This window comes from Lepidochelys kempii, chromosome 25 (assembly GCF_965140285.1).
Source record: "Lepidochelys kempii isolate rLepKem1 chromosome 25, rLepKem1.hap1, whole genome shotgun sequence".
NCBI lineage: Eukaryota > Metazoa > Chordata > Testudines > Cheloniidae > Lepidochelys > Lepidochelys kempii.
Window position 1 is genome coordinate 14,559,931 of NC_136404.1, and position 15,369 is coordinate 14,575,299.

General features: G+C 52.3%; 1 protein-coding gene across 9 annotated transcripts in view; it reads right to left on the minus strand.

Annotated features, from left to right (window-relative positions):
- ABCA7 (ATP binding cassette subfamily A member 7) overlaps positions 1 to 14,629 on the minus strand; it is a 54,945-nt gene extending 40,316 nt beyond the window's left edge. For 6 of the 9 annotated variants that reach the window (XR_012156153.1, XM_073323771.1, XM_073323775.1 and 3 more), the window contains exons 1-2: positions 14,493 to 14,629; positions 1,669 to 1,810 (exon numbers count right to left, since the gene is read on the minus strand). Coding sequence is in view for 5 of the 9 variants with exons in the window: in XM_073323771.1 (XP_073179872.1) it covers positions 1,669 to 1,741 (73 nt within the window). In the remaining 4 variants the exon portion in view is untranslated. Of the gene's footprint in view, positions 1 to 1,668; positions 1,811 to 14,492 lie in introns of those variants that run through there. The other 3 variants (XM_073323777.1, XM_073323772.1, XM_073323773.1) reach the window with 2 other exon arrangements.
- Between the last annotated feature and the right edge of the window lie 740 nt (positions 14,630 to 15,369).

Below are 15,369 nucleotides of genomic sequence, written 5' to 3' on the forward strand. Positions count from 1 at the left end.
TCTGCCCACCCACAGCCGGATCTCTGGCCCCCGCTCTCCCACCCCGGCCCCCAGGGCACCTCGAACTTGTATGGGAACTTTGGAGAACAAAGGCTGCATCTTTTACAGAGGGGAGGAGGTTGCCGGGGCAACGGCTCAGAGACTCCAAGTCACTATTAAGTAACAAAGGGGCCTGGAAGCTAATTGGTAACATGACCCTCTGGCGTGGGAACCCTGCCCACGGGCCCTGGCACGCCAGGCTCCCACCCTCCCCGGAGTGACTCTGTTCGCAGCCCAGCAGAACAGACAAGCGCCAGCTCCACTCTCCTGCAACTCCTCCGGGGCCTTCCAGGAGGTGCCCAGGGCGGGGGCCCCCGGCTGGCCACCAGACCTGATCCCCCCATTCCCCGACACCTGGGGACGTGGGCAGCTGGGAGACCACACGCCCAGCCAAGGGAGAAAAGAACCAGCCGGTTTTAAAAGAATGACTTTAAAGCAACCAAAGCATCAGCTCAGCAGCAAGACGGGGCTGGGGGGGGCAAGGTTTCGGGGCTATCAGGCGCCCAGTGACACGGCCCCCACCACCCGCCACAGGGCAGGAATTGTAACATAGGGAGGATCTATCTCCGCAGGGAGCCCAAAGCTGAGGCATCTCTGCAGCCAATCACAAGGCTCTGCAGGGGTCAAGCCTCCCACGCTCCATATGCACCTGGCTGGCCCTGGCAGCCTGGGGATTTGCAGCTTGGCCCCGGCTGGACTGGAGCAGGGCTCTAAGCTGAAAAGAGATGGGAGGAAATGGACCCAGCTGATCTGCTCCTCTATCAGGGTTACATTAGTGTCCGTTTCACAGTATGGCCCGCAGCCCCGATCAAGCTGCTCTGCGCTAGGCGCTGCACAGACAGGACTCCAGAGACAGGCCCTGCCCCAGAGAACTCGCTGTCCAGGGTTGTGACGAGATGCCCCAGGCGCTGAAGCAGACCAACAGGACAGGGGAGGGAAGATAACCGGGAGCCCAGCAAGGTTTTACACAATAAGCAGTGGGCTCAGCAGGTCTCCATCCCCTGCAGGGCTGACACAGCTGGTGAAGGCAGGGCTTCTTGAAGAGAGAGTTTTGAATCTGCAAACGCCACCGTCCACAGGCAAGATGGTTCGGTGCCTGGACCCTCGCAAGCTACTGCATGATCTTCAGACTGGCCCAGGCTGACACAGGGACAAAGGGCGGCCAGCCAGGAATGGACGCCCCAACACTAAGCGAGCAAAGATCACAGCTGGGTTGTGCCAACCAGGCCAAGTGCACTGCCCCAGGGTCACAGAGCCGGGTGCCCTGGACAGGGCTCTAGAACCTGCGCTGGTCTCAGCAACAAGGATGAGCGGTCAGAGCATTTCCCAGGCACCCTCCCCCACACCCCAGCTGACAACAGCCCTGCAACTTTCAAAGGCAACACAGTAACTCCGATAGGAAGCCAGAGAGAACAGACAGAGCTAGTCCTCCCCCCAGAACAGCGGCAAATCCCGTCCCACAGCCCAAGGATCCTCGCTGCAGAGCCGATCTCAGCTGGGAAGCCTTAAAACGGGATCATGCCTCTGCTAAACCAGCTGAACATACCCAGTCCTGAAGCAACTGCCCAGGGACCATGCTTCGTGTGGGCCTAGCCAGGCCGTGGCATTATATCACAGGGATAGACCTACCCTGACAGCATGTAGCTGGAAGTCCAAGGGCTAGTGAAGGCAAATCATCGGCACAAACCCAGGCTGGTTTCATCTCTGCTGATGCTGCTCTCACGTCTGATGCTGCTCAGCTTCATTTCCGAGAGGTTAGACAGAGGAGACTCTGTGTAGGCACAAACCAGCTTCCAAATCCTGCCCCCACACATGCAGCCCCCTCATCTCAACCCTGACCCGGAGGAACGAGAGCTAGTGGCTAAGAGGGACGTTCAAGCTCCTTGGGCTGTTCTGTCTCTCCTGAACACCCAGCAAGGTGAGCTCTTTCAAAACTGGCCCAACGAGAAACAACTGCGGATGCGCCAGCCCGTAACACCTCTCAGACGCACAAAGCTCCCAGTCGGTGCAGACAGACTTAGTCCGCTGAGCTGATTTTCCCGGAGATTATTCCAGCTGAGCCAGCAGAAAAGTTTATTCTGTTTGCAACTCACCCTGCCCCCTGCGCTTTGGGGGGAATAAAATGAACCAATGACATTCCACAGGAGTGTATTAAAAACCCCAACTATTGGACATTTAATTTCACACTGAAATCAATTAAAAGATGCCCATTGAAGTCAATGGCGTCAGGAGCAAGCCCTTCATAATATTTTCATGATTATTATTTATATTATTGTAGTACCTGGACCGGGAGCCCCTTGTGATAGGCACTGTACAACAAACAGAACAAAAATACAGCCCCTGCCCTACATTATCTATAGCATCTTGCATCCCTAAAGATCTCTCTCAGACTATGCTCTGTAATGCTATCTCCAAGCGCCTTGCAAAGTAAACCAAGGCATTTTGTGCAGAGTGATAATTTCATCCACCATTAAAACGTATTCACTTCTGGGGTGGAAGTCAGCACATCTCAACAACAGTTAAGATCAGGAAGTCAAGTGCAGCATTACATTAAAACTGTAAGAGGGATTTCTTAGAGGGCCAGGGGACAGGCAGAATTTGTAGCTGAATTTGACCAGAACACACAGTCATCTACACAGAGCCATAAAAGAAAACCAACTCCTTTCTGAATATTTGAAGGATTCCCATCTCCAGGTTAAAGCAAGGGAACAGGGGTTAGACGAGATGACCCTTGCGGTCCCTGTGATTGGATCTGGTTCATTTCACACCAGGGCCAGTCAGTTTCAACACCACAAGGGTTTTGTAACCAAAGCAGCTGCAAACTCACCTCTCTCCTCCCCCACCAGAAAAATGTCAACATGTCCATCCAACTCGAATCGCTACATGGGCAAAGCCGGAGCCTGGTCAGTATCCAAGTGACGGCTGGCTTCACAGTCAAGTTTTTTCCCCCCACCTCTCGGTTCCGAGCAGCTCCCCATTGCTAGCTTCAGGGATGGGGTCAGAATTCGCTTCAGGGATGGGGTCAGTTTGGCACTCAGCCAGTGCTCCCCATGCTGAGCAACAGGGCATGCAACCCGTAGTGCCCTGCTGCTGGGGCTTAGTCTGCTGCTCCCCCTTGCCCACGGGGATAAGCAGGTCCCACAGCAAGGCAGGATTATGATGTTGCCAGGAAATCTTAAGCACATTGCAGAGCCTGACATCAGCGGCACTAAGGCAGGGGCCAGGCTGAAGGATTTCCCTGTCCAGGGCGCTCCAATCGGGCTTTGCACTCCCACCTTCCCCATCCCCTCATTTTACAGATGGGGAAACTGAGGCCGAGAGGGGAACTGATTTGGCCAAGGAGCACAATGAGGCAACAGCAGAGCAGACAATGGAGGCCAGGAGACTGGACTCCCATTCCAATGCCCTGTCCACCAGGATGCCATGCATCATGCAGCACACAGGTGAGCCCTCAGGCGATGGGGCTTGGAGGGAAAGAATTCTCTGACATACACACATCCATGGCCACCCCCACTAGGAATCAGGCTGATCCATCCACCAGGGCCTTGATGTTACTTAGGGCCCTTGTGAAACGCAATGGTCAGACCAATACGCAGTGTCATTCAGTGCTGAAAGCCCAGCAAATACAGCTGCTCTGAGTGACCCGTACTGATCTCCTGAGCCCGTGCAGGCCAGTTCTACACCACTCATGCTGTAGCAAGGCGGGTGATGGTGGTCGGGGACTCTCTCCTCCGGGGGACTGAGTCATCTATCTGCCGCCCTGACCGGGAAAACCGAGAAGTCTGCTGCTTGCCGGGGGCTAAGATTCGCGATGTGACGGAGAGACTGCCGAGACTCATCAAGCCCTCTGATCGCTACCCCTTCCTGCTTCTCCACGTGGGCACCAAAGATACTGCCAAGAATGACCTTGAGCGGATCACTGCAGATTACGTGGCTCTGGGAAGAAGGATAAAGGAGTTTAAGGCGCAGGTGGTGTTCTCGTCCATCCTCCCCTTGGAAGGAAAAGGCCTGGGTAGGGACCGCTGAATAGTGGAAGTCAATGAATGGCTACGCAGGTGGTGTCGGAGAGAAGGCTTTGGATTCTTTGACCATGGGATGGTGTTCCATGAAGGAGGAGTGCTGGGCAGAGACGGGCTCCACCTTACGAAGAGAGGGAAGAGCATCTTTGCAAGCAGGCTAGCTAACCTAGTGAGGAGGGCTTTAAACTAGGTTCACTGGGGGAAGGAGACCAAAGCCCTGAGGTAAGTGGGAAAGCGGGATACCGGGAGGAAGCACAGGCAGGAATGTCTGTGAGGGGAGGGCTCCTTCCTCATACTGAGAATGAGGGGTGATCAGCAGATTATCTTAAGTGCTTATATACGAATGCACAAAGCCTTGGAAACAAGCAGGGAGAACTGGAGGTCCTGGTGATGTCAAGGAATTATGACGTAATTGGAATAACAGAGACTTGGTGGGATAACTCACATGACTGGAGTACTGTCATGGATGGTTATAAACTGTTCAGGAAGGACAGGCAGGGCAGAAAAGGTGGGGGAGTTGCACTGTATGTAAGGGAGCAGTATGACTGCTCAGAGCTCCGGTACGATACTGCAGAAAAACCTGAGTGTCTCTGGATTAAGTTTAGAAGTGTGAGCAACAGGAGTGATGTAGTGGTGGGAGTCTACTATAGACCACCGGACCAGGGGGATGAGGTGGATGAGGCTTTCTTCTGGCAGCTCACAGAAGCTACTAGATCACATGCCCTGGTTCTCATGGGTGACTAATTTTCCTGATATCTGCTGGGAGAACAATACAGCGGTGCACAGACAATCCAGGAAGTTTTTGGAAAGCGTAGGGGACAATTTCCTGGTGCAAGTGCTAGAGGAGCCAACTAGGGGGGAGCTTTTCTTGACCTGCTGCTCACAAACCGGGAAGAATTAGTGCGGGAAGCAAAAGTGGATGGGAATCTTGGAGGCAGTGACCATGAGTTGGTTGAGTTCAGGATCCTGAGACAGGGAAGAAAGGTAAGCAGCAGGATACGGACCCTGGACTTCAGGAAAGCAGACTTTGACTCCCTCAGGGAACGGATGGGTAGGATCCCCTGGGGGACTAACATGAAGGGGAAAGGAGTCCAGGAGAGCTGGCTGTATTTCAAGGAATCCCTGTTGAGGTTACAGGGACAAACCATCCCGATGTGTCGAAAGAATAGTAAATATGGCAGGCGACCAGCTTGGCTTAATGGTGAAATCCTAGCAGATCTTAAGCATAAAAAAGAAGCTTACAAGAAGTGGACGGTTGGACATATGACCAGGGAAGAGTATAAAAATATTGCTCGGGCATGTAGGAATGAAATTAGGAGGGCCAAATCACACCTGGAGCTGCAGCTAGCGAGAGATGTTAAGAGTAACAAGAAGGGTTTCTTCAGATATGTTAGCAACAAGAAGAAAGCCAAGGAAAGTGTGGGCCCCTTACTGAATGAGGGAGGCAACCTAGTGACAGAGGATGTGGAAAAAGCTAATGTACTCAATGATTTTTTTGCCTCTGTCTTCACGAACAAGGTCAGCTCCCAGACTGCTGTGCTGGGCATCACAACATGGGGAATAGATGGCCAGCTCTCTGTGGAGAAAGAGGTGGTTAGGGACTATTTAGAAAAACTGGACGTGCACAAGTCCATGGGGCCAGATGAGTTGCATCCGAGAGTGCTAAAGGAATTGGCGGCTGTGATTGCAGAGCCATTGGCCATTATCTTTGAAAACTCGTGGCGAACGGGGGAAGTCCCGGATGACTGGAAAAAGGCTAATGTAGTGCCAATCTTTAAAAAAGGGAAGGAGGAGGATCCTGGGAACTACAGGCCAGTCAGCCTCACCTCAGTCCCCGGAAAAATCATGGAGCAGGTCCTCAAGGAATCAATCCTGAAGCACTTACATGAGAGGAAAGTGATCAGGAACAGTCAGCATGGATTCACCAAGGGAAGGTCATGCCTGACTAATCTAATCGCCTTCTATGATGAGATTACTGGTTCTGTGGATGAAGGGAAAGCAGTGGATGTATTGTATCTTGACTTTAGCAAAGCTTTTGACACCGTCTCCCACAGTATTCTTGTCAGCAAGTTAAGGAAGTATGGGCTGGATGAATGCACCATAAGGTGGGTAGAAAGTTGGCTAGATTGTCGGGCTCAACGGGTAGTGATCAATGGCTCCATGTCTAGTTGGCAGCCGGTGTCAAGTGGAGTGCCCCAGGGGTCGGTCCTGGGGCCAGTTTTGTTCAATATCTTCATCAATGATCTGGAGGATGGTGTGGATTGGACTCTCAGCAAATTTGCGGATGATACTAAACTGGGAAGAGTGGTAGATACACTGGAGGGCAGGGATAGGATACAGAGGGACCTAGACAAATTGGAGGATTGGGCCAAAAGAAATCTGATGAGGTTCAATAAGGATAAGTGCAGGGTCCTGCACTTAGGATGGAAGAACCCAATGCACAGCTACAGACTAGGGACCGAATGGCTAGGCAGCAGTTCTGCGGAAAAGGACCTAGGGGTGACAGTAGACGAGAAGCTGGATATGAGCCAGCAGTGTGCCCTTGTTGCCAAGAAGACCAATGGCATTTTGGGATGTACAAGTAGGGGCATAGCGAGCAGATCGAGGGACGTGATCGTCCCCCTCTATTCGACATTGGTGAGGCCTCATCTGGAGTACTGTGTCCAGTTTTGGGCCCCACACTACAAGAAGGATGTGGATAAATTGGAGAGAGTCCAGCGAAGGGCAACAAAAATTATTAGGGGTCTGGAACACATGACTTATGAGGAGAGGCTGAGGGAACTGGGGATGTTTAGTCTGCAGAAGAGAAGAATGAGGGGGGATTTGATAGCTGTTTTCAACTACCTGAGAGGTAGTTCCAGAGAGGATGGTTCTAGACTATTCTCAGTGGTGGAAGAGGACAGGACAAGGAGTAATGGTCTCAAGTTGCAGTGCGGGAGGTTCAGGTTGGATATTAGAAAAAACTTTTTCACTAGGAGGGTGGTGAAACACTGGAATGCGTTGCCTAGGGAGGTGGTGGAATCTCCTTCCTTAGGGTATGTCTACACTACGGAATAAGGTCGAATTTATAGAAGTCGGTTTTTTAGAAATCGGTTTTATATATTCGAGTGTGTGTGTCCCCACAGAAAATGCTCTAAGTGCATTAAGTGCATTAACTCGGCGGAGCGCTTCCACAGTACCGAGGCTAGAGTCGACTTCCGGAGCGTTGCACTGTGGGTAGCTATCCCACAGTTCCCGCAGTCTCCGCTGCCCATTGGAATTCTGGGTTGAGATCCCAATGCCTGATGGGGCTAAAACATTGTCGCGGGTGGTTCTGGGTACATATCGTCAGGCCCCCGTTCCCTCCCTCCCTCCGTGAAAGCAAGGGCAGACAATCGTTTCGCGCCTTTTTTCCTGAGTTACCTGTGCAGACGCCATACCACGGCAAGCATGGAGCCCGCTCAGGTAACCGTCACCCTATGTCTCCTGGGTGCTGGCAGACGCGGTACGGCATTGCTACACAGTAGCAGCAACCCCTTGCCTTGTGGCAGCAGACGGTACAGTACGACTGGTAGCCGTCATCGTCATGTCCGAGGTGCTCCTGGCCACGTCGGCTGGGAGCGCCTGGGCAGACATGGGCGCAGGGACTAAATTTGGAGTGACTTGACCAGGTCATTCTCTTTAGTCCTGCAGTCAGTCCTATTGAACCGTCTTATGGTGAGCGGGCAGGCAATACGGACTGCTAGCAGTCGTACTGTACCATCTTCTGCCAGGCAGGCAAGAGATGAGGATTGCTAGTAGTCGTATTGTACCATCTTCTGCCAGGCAGGCAAGAGATGAGGATGGCTAGCAGTCGTACTGTACCATCTTCTGCCGAGCAGCCATGAGATGTGGATGGCATGCAGTCCTTCTGCACCGTCTGCTGCCAGCCAAAGATGTAAAAGATAGATGGAGTGGGTCAAAACAAGAAATATACCAGATTTGTTTTGTACTCATTTGCCTCCTCCCCTGTCTAGGGGACTCATTCCTCTAGGTCACACTGCAGTCACTCACAGAGAAGGTGCAGCGAGGTAAATCTAGCCATGTATCAATCAGAGGCCAGGCTAACCTCCTTGTTCCAATAAGAACGATAACTTAGGTGCACCATTTCTTATTGGAACCCTCCGTGAAGTCCTGCCTGAAATACTCCTTGATGTACAGACACCCCCTTTGTTGATTTTAGCTCCCTGAAGCCAACCCTGTAAGCCGTGTCGTCAGTCGCCCCTCCCTCCGTCAGAGCAACGGCAGACAATCGTTCCGCGCCTTTTTTCTGTGCGGACGCCATACCAAGGCAAGCATGGAGGCCGCTCAGCTCACTTTGGCAATTAGGAGCACCTTAAACACCACACGCATTATCCAGCAATATATGCAGCACCAGAACCTGGCAAAGCGATACCGGGCGAGGAGGCGACGTCAGCGCGGTCACGTGAGTGATCAGGACATGGACACAGATTTCTCTGAAAGCATGGGCCCTGCCAATGCATGCATCATGGTGCTAATGGGGCAGGTTCATGCTGTGGAACGCCGATTCTGGGCTCGGGAAACAAGCACAGACTGGTGGGACCGCATAGCGTTGCAGGTCTGGGACGATTCCCAGTGGCTGCGAAACTTTCGCATGCGTAAGGGCACTTTCATGGAACTTTGTGACTTGCTTTCCCCTGCCCTGAGGCGCATGAATACCAAGATGAGAGCAGCCCTCACAGTTGAGAAGCGAGTGGCGATAGCCCTGTGGAAGCTTGCAACGCCAGACACCTACCGGTCAGTTGGGAATCAATTTGGAGTGGGCAAATCTACTGTGGGGGCTGCTGTGATGCAAGTAGCCCACGTAATCAAAGATCTGCTGATATCAAGGGTAGTGACCCTGGGAAATGTGCAGGTCATAGTGGATGGCTTTGCTGCAATGGGATTCCCTAACTGTGGTGGGGCTATAGACGGAACCCATATCCCTATCTTGGCACCGGAGCACCAAGCCGGCGAGTACATAAACCGCAAGGGGTACTTTTCAATAGTGCTGCAAGCTCTGGTGGATCACAAGGGACGTTTCACCAACATCAACGTGGGATGGCCGGGAAAGGTGCATGATGCTCGCATCTTCAGGAACTCTGGTCTGTTTCAAAAGCTGCAGGAAGGGACTTTATTCCCAGACCAGAAAATAACTGTTGGGGATGTTGAAATGCCTATATGTATCCTTGGGGACCCAGCCTACCCCTTAATGCCATGGCTCATGAAGCCGTACACAGGCAGCCTGGACAGTAGTCAGGAGCTGTTCAACTACAGGCTGAGCAAGTGCAGAATGGTGGTAGAATGTGCATTTGGACGTTTAAAGGCGCGCTGGCGCAGTTTACTGACTCGCTTAGACCTCAGCGAAACCAATATTCCCACTGTTATTACTGCTTGCTGTGTGCTCCACAATATCTGTGAGAGTAAGGGGGAGACGTTTATGGCGGGGTGGGAGGTTGAGGCAAATCGCCTGGCTGCTGGTTACGCGCAGCCAGACACCAGGGCGGTTAGAAGAGCACAGGAGGGCGCGGTACGCATCAGAGAAGCTTTGAAAACCAGTTTCATGACTGGCCAGGCTACGGTGTGAAAGTTCTGTTTGTTTCTCCTTGATGAAACCCCCCGCCCCTTGGTTCACTCTACTTCCCTGTAAGCTAACCACCCGCCCCTCCTCCCTTCAATCACCGCTTGCAGAGGCAATAAAGTCATTGTTGCTTCACATTCATGCATTCTTTATTCATTCATCACACAAATAGGGGGATGACTACCAAGGTAGCCCAGGAGGGGTGGTGGAGGAGGGAAGGAAAATGCCACACAGCACTTTAAGCACAGCACTTTAAAAGTTTACAACTTTAAAATTTATTGAATGACAGCCTTCTTTTTTTGGGGCAATCCTCTGTGGTGGAGTGGCTGGTTGGCCGGAGGCCCCCCCACCGCGTTCTTGGGCGTCTGGGTGTGGAGGCTATGGAACTTGGGGAGGAGGGCGGTTGGTTACAGAGGGGCTGCAGTGGCAGTCTGTGCTCCAGCTGCCTTTGCTGCAGCTCAACCATACACTGGAGCATACTGGTTTGGTCCTGCAGCAGCCTCAGCATTGAATCCTGCCTCCTCTCATCACGCTGCCGCCACATTTGAGCTTCAGCCCTGTCTTCAGCCCGCCACTTACTCTCTTCAGCCCGCCACCTCTCCTCCCGGTCATTTTGTGCTTTCCTGCACTCTGACATTATTTGCCTCCACGCATTCGTCTGTGCTCTGTCAGTGTGGGAGGACAGCATGAGCTCGGAGAACATTTCATCGCGAGTGCGTTTTTTTTTTCTTTCTAAGCTTCACTAGCCTCTGGGAAGGAGAAGATCCTGTGATCATTGAAACACATGCAGCTGGTGGAGAAAAAAAAAGGGACAGCGGTATTTAAAAAGACACATTTTATAAAACAGTGGCTACACTCTTTCAGGGTAAAACCTTGCTGTTAACATTACATACATAGCACATGTGCTTTCGTTACAAGGTCGCATTTTGCCTCCTCCCACCGCGTGACTACCCCCTCAACCTTCCCCCCTCCCTGTGGCTAACAGCGGGGAACATTTCTGTTTAGCCACAGGCAAACAGCCCAGCAGGAATGGGCTCCTCTGAGTGTCCCCTGAAGAAAAGCACTCTATTTCAACCAGGTGACCATGAATTATATCTCACTCTCCTGAGGATAACACAGAGAGATAAAGAACGGATGTTGTTTGAATGCCAGCAAACATACACTGCAATGCTTTGTTCTACAATGATTCCCGAGTACGTGTTACTGGCCTGGAGTGGTAAAGTGTCCTACCATGAAGGACGCAATAAGGCTGCCCTCCCCAGAAACCTTTTGCAAAGGCTTTAGGACTACATCTAGGAGAACCGCAAATGCCAGGGCAAAGTAATCCTTTCACATGCTTGCTTTTAAACCATGTATAGTATTTTAAAAGGTACACTCACCAGAGGTCCCTTCTCCGCCTGCTGGGTCCAGGAGGCAGCCTTGGGTGGGTTCGGGGGGTACTGGCTCCAGGTCTAGGGTGAGAAACAGTTCCTGGCTGTCGGGAAAACCGGTTTCTCCGCTTGCTTGCTGTGAGCTATCTACGACCTCCTCCTCCTCCTCCTCATCTTCTTCGTCCCCAAAACCTGCTTCCGTATTGCCTCCATCTCCATTGAAGGAGTCAAACAACACGGCTGGGGTAGTGGTGGCTGAACCCCCTAAAATGGCATGCAGCTCATCATAGAAGCGGCATGTTTGGGGCTCTGACCCAGAGCGGCTGTTCGCCTCTCTGGTTTTCTGGTAGGCTTGCCTCAGCTCCTTCAGTTTCACGCGGCACTGCTTCGGGTCCCTGTTATGGCCTCTGTCCTTCATGCCCTGGGAGATTTTGACAAAGGTTTTGGCATTTCGAAAACTGGAACGGAGTTCTGATAGCACGGATTCCTCTCCCCAAACAGCGATCAGATCCCGTACCTCCCGTTCGGTCCAGGCTGGAGCTCTTTTGCGATTCTGGGACTCCATCATGGTCACCTGTGCTGATGAGCTCTGCATGGTCACCTGCAGCTTGCCACGCTGGCCAAACAGGAAATGAGATTCAAAAGTTCGCGGTTCTTTTCCTGTCTACCTGGCCAGTGAATCTGAGTTGAGAGTGCTGTCCAGAGCGGTCATAATGGAGCACTCTGAGATAGCTCCCAGAGGCCAATACCATAGAATTGTGTCCACAGTACCCCAAATTCGAGCCGGCAACGTCGATTTAAGCGCTAATCCACTTGTCAGGGGTGGAGTAAGGAAATCGATTTTAAGAGCCCTTTAATTCAAAATAAAGGGCTTCATTGTGTGGACGGGTGCAGGTTTACATCGATTTAACGCTGCTAAATTTGACCTAAAGTCCTAGTGTAGACCAGGGCTTAGACGTTTTTAAGGTCAGGCTTGACAAAGCCCTGGCTGGGATGATTTAATTAGGTATGGGTCCTGCTTTTGAGCAGGGGGTTGGACTAGATGACCTCCTGAGGTCCCTTCCAACCCTGATGTTCTATGATTCTAAGGAAGGAAATGATGGGGTGTTGGTCTGCTTGATTTCAACACCTGATATTTCCAAGGTTAAAAACTAGCAGAATTTTAAGAGAGAAAAAGCTTTCAGGCCCACTTTACACATCACACAGCAGTAAAATATACAAGGCCATTTAAACACAATCCATTACTTTATTATTCTTTATAGTCCAATAATGCCCAGCAATACCAACTGAGGTCAGGACCCCACAGTGCCAGGTGCTGCAAACACAGTAAGAGGCAGTCCCCTCTCTACCCCAAGGAGCTCACAGTCTAAACAGACAAGATGGACAAAGGATGGGAGGGGAATGTAATTTGCCCAAGGTCACCCAGCAGATCGGTGGCAGAGCTGGGAAACACAGCCCAGGTCTCCAGTTTCTAGCATTGCTAGCCCCAAATGTTCAACAATCATGAGGCAGGCCCAAATAACTCTCAGAATTGGTTTAAAAATCAGGATATAGATGTAGATATAAATATAAACATTGGGTTCTTTTCATTTGTCTTCTGTTTTTGAGCCTGTAAGCTGTACTTTGGTCACATTTTCAAGCTTTTCTCTGCAGCCATGAGTAGAAACTTACTTAAAAATTTTTTTTTCATCTTTTCATATAACCACAGGATTCCATGTCTGGGACTTTAATTAAAACACCAGTTATCACAAGAGTTGGCAACACTGCAATTCCCAGGCAAAGTTGACATAAGCCCTTGATATGCTGTATTGATGGTTTGCTCCTTGGTCGTTAGCCTGACGCTTACATGCAAATACTTTATATCAACCTACCCTACAAAATACCTACCCTGACACCTGCATGCCAAAAACAAATGAAAAATCAAGTCACTTTTCAGGTAGGAGGTTATCAAAATGGTAGCCATGGGAAAAAACTGAAGTGTCATGAAAGAAAAGGAGTACTTGTGGCACCTTAGAGACTAACAAATAAATTGGTTAGTCTCTAAGGTGCCACAAGTGCTCCGTTTCTTTTTTGGATACAGACTAACACGGCTGCTACTCTGAAACCAGAACTGTGAGAGCATTTGAACCAACCCAAATGTCAAAACAGTAGTAACAGGAACTGTGCTAGGATGGGCTGCCTCTGATGCACAAATCTCTCCATCCCAACCACCAAGGGGACCGTAACCACCCTGAAATCAACCTGCAACTATTTATATTTAGACAGGAGGAAAAACTCTTTCACAATCAGGCTCAGAGAAAAGCCCAAGAGTACAGGATGCTCCATGCAGGATTTTCATACAAATGGGTTATTTCTTCCCTATGATTAAAAACCTAGCCAAGAAAGCTCTGATCAGGTCTGTACACGCTGCCCCCCAGAAGTGCCGATTACAGGGCAAAGCACTGGAGCATCACTGGCACAGCTACCCTGATGTAATCAGAACCCCCAAATCGGGGCTGGCTCGGTCACCCTGCACCTCCCGCTGCCACTGACCCCAGGGCAAACCCACGACCGTTCCTATTCAGGGTCCCATTTGCACTGGTGTAAACAACTGCACAAAGCGCAGGCAATGGAGACCCAGGGCCCCAGCATGCGGGGAGCAGCTTTCCGTGGAATAGTAACTAACCAGCATTCCCCACTCCCTGGGTTCTCCAGTGTCTTTTCATTAGGTTTCTCTTGCACGCTGGCAGCGGTATGATCTTCCTTCACCGCTCCTCCAGCTTTACCCAGATAAACTAGTGCCAGATAAAAGCCAGCCATCCACTGCGACCTCCTTCCCTGCATACGCTGGAAGTGACTCCAGGGATTTTAGAAACCCTGGGATGCAGCGAGCTGATTCCCTGAGATGTCTGCTAAGAACTGGCTTCAATTCCACCACAGCTGCAGATCAAGTCCAGCTGAGCCCCCCAGAGAATCGGGGATTGCAAGCCCAGGCCTTCAAAGACTCCAGGATGCCGCTGGCTAGCGTCCAAGCCCTGGCACTGCAGAGGCTAGGAAGGAAGGAAGCAATCGCACCCCAAATGAGAGAGGGGGAAAACAGGGGGGAGCACTTGGGAGAGGGTGGGTTGCAGGCTCTCTGCTCCCCCTGACGTGGGAAAGAGATGCTGCCTTCTGCCGTGGGGTCAGGACAGGGATCAGGAGAAGCCTTGCCCAGGATGCAAAAGTCGCAGCGACAGAGCCAGCAGCTGCTAGCCCTCGGCCCACCGGCAACTCCCTCTGTGACCTCTGTTGGCCTGAGATGGGTCCTGCCGCACTGGGACCCCCCGGACCCCACCTGTCTCTAGAACCCCCCTTCCCTAGCTCTAGAACCCTGCCCCCTCCCCGAGCCCCACTGCCCCCCCTTCCCTAGCTCTAGAACCCTGCCCCCTCCCCGAGCCCCGCTGCCCCCCCTTCCCTAGCTGTACTCTCCCCCCCCCCGCCCCGTACCTGTTCACTCCATAGCCAGCGCGGCCCCTTTAAGGGAAGCCCCCGGCCTCTCTCTCCCCGCGCCGGCCGGGGCAGGCTCAGCGCTCCGCCAGCCCCGCCTCCGGGCCGCCAGCGTTCGGCTTTGGAACGCGAGCGGCCCGAGGGGACGGGGGGGGGGTTGTGCCGGTCGGGTGACGTCACATACTTTCTTAAAGGGCCCGTTGCTGCTCAGAAGGATGACAGGAGCGAAGCCGCCAGAGCTGGCTGCAGACAGCGCAGGCTGGATTTGAACTGCCCCTTCCCACCCAACACGCGGCCGGTCAAATCCAGAGCGGGGCTCCGGCCTTTTGCAGAGGCCCCTTCCCCAAGCAGAGCTCCAGGGCTGCCCAGAAGGAATATTTGGGGGGGAGGCCTCCCCCCACCCAACACCTCCTACTAATGAATAGGGGGCCCCTGCTCAGGGCCCTAAGCAAGGGCTTAGTCACGCCTAGCAGGGATGCTGCAGAGCTCAGCCCCCCCCTCACTCCACCCAGGCTCGTGAGCAGCCCCCTCCCCCCGTGAGGCCAAGTGTTCAGAGACCCTGAGTTCACACAAGCAAAACCTCCACCAGGGCCCGGGGAGTTTGGCAGTTGCAGGGCTTTCACAGTGCCCCACGCTGGAGGCTTCCACTCTCAGAAAACCCCACCCCTCTCCTCCCCTACAGCAAGCCAGTTACTGAAAGCACAGGACTTTCTCCTGCAAAAGGCAGTCGTGCAAGCCGCGACACGCCTGCTCCAGGAAGCGGTGAGGGGGGCAAACACTGCAACAACTAAAAGCCTCATTTCACATTAAAACTAACCGCGGTTTATTTACGCTTTTAGTTCTAGACCCGACATACAGGAACACACGTGCATTTAAA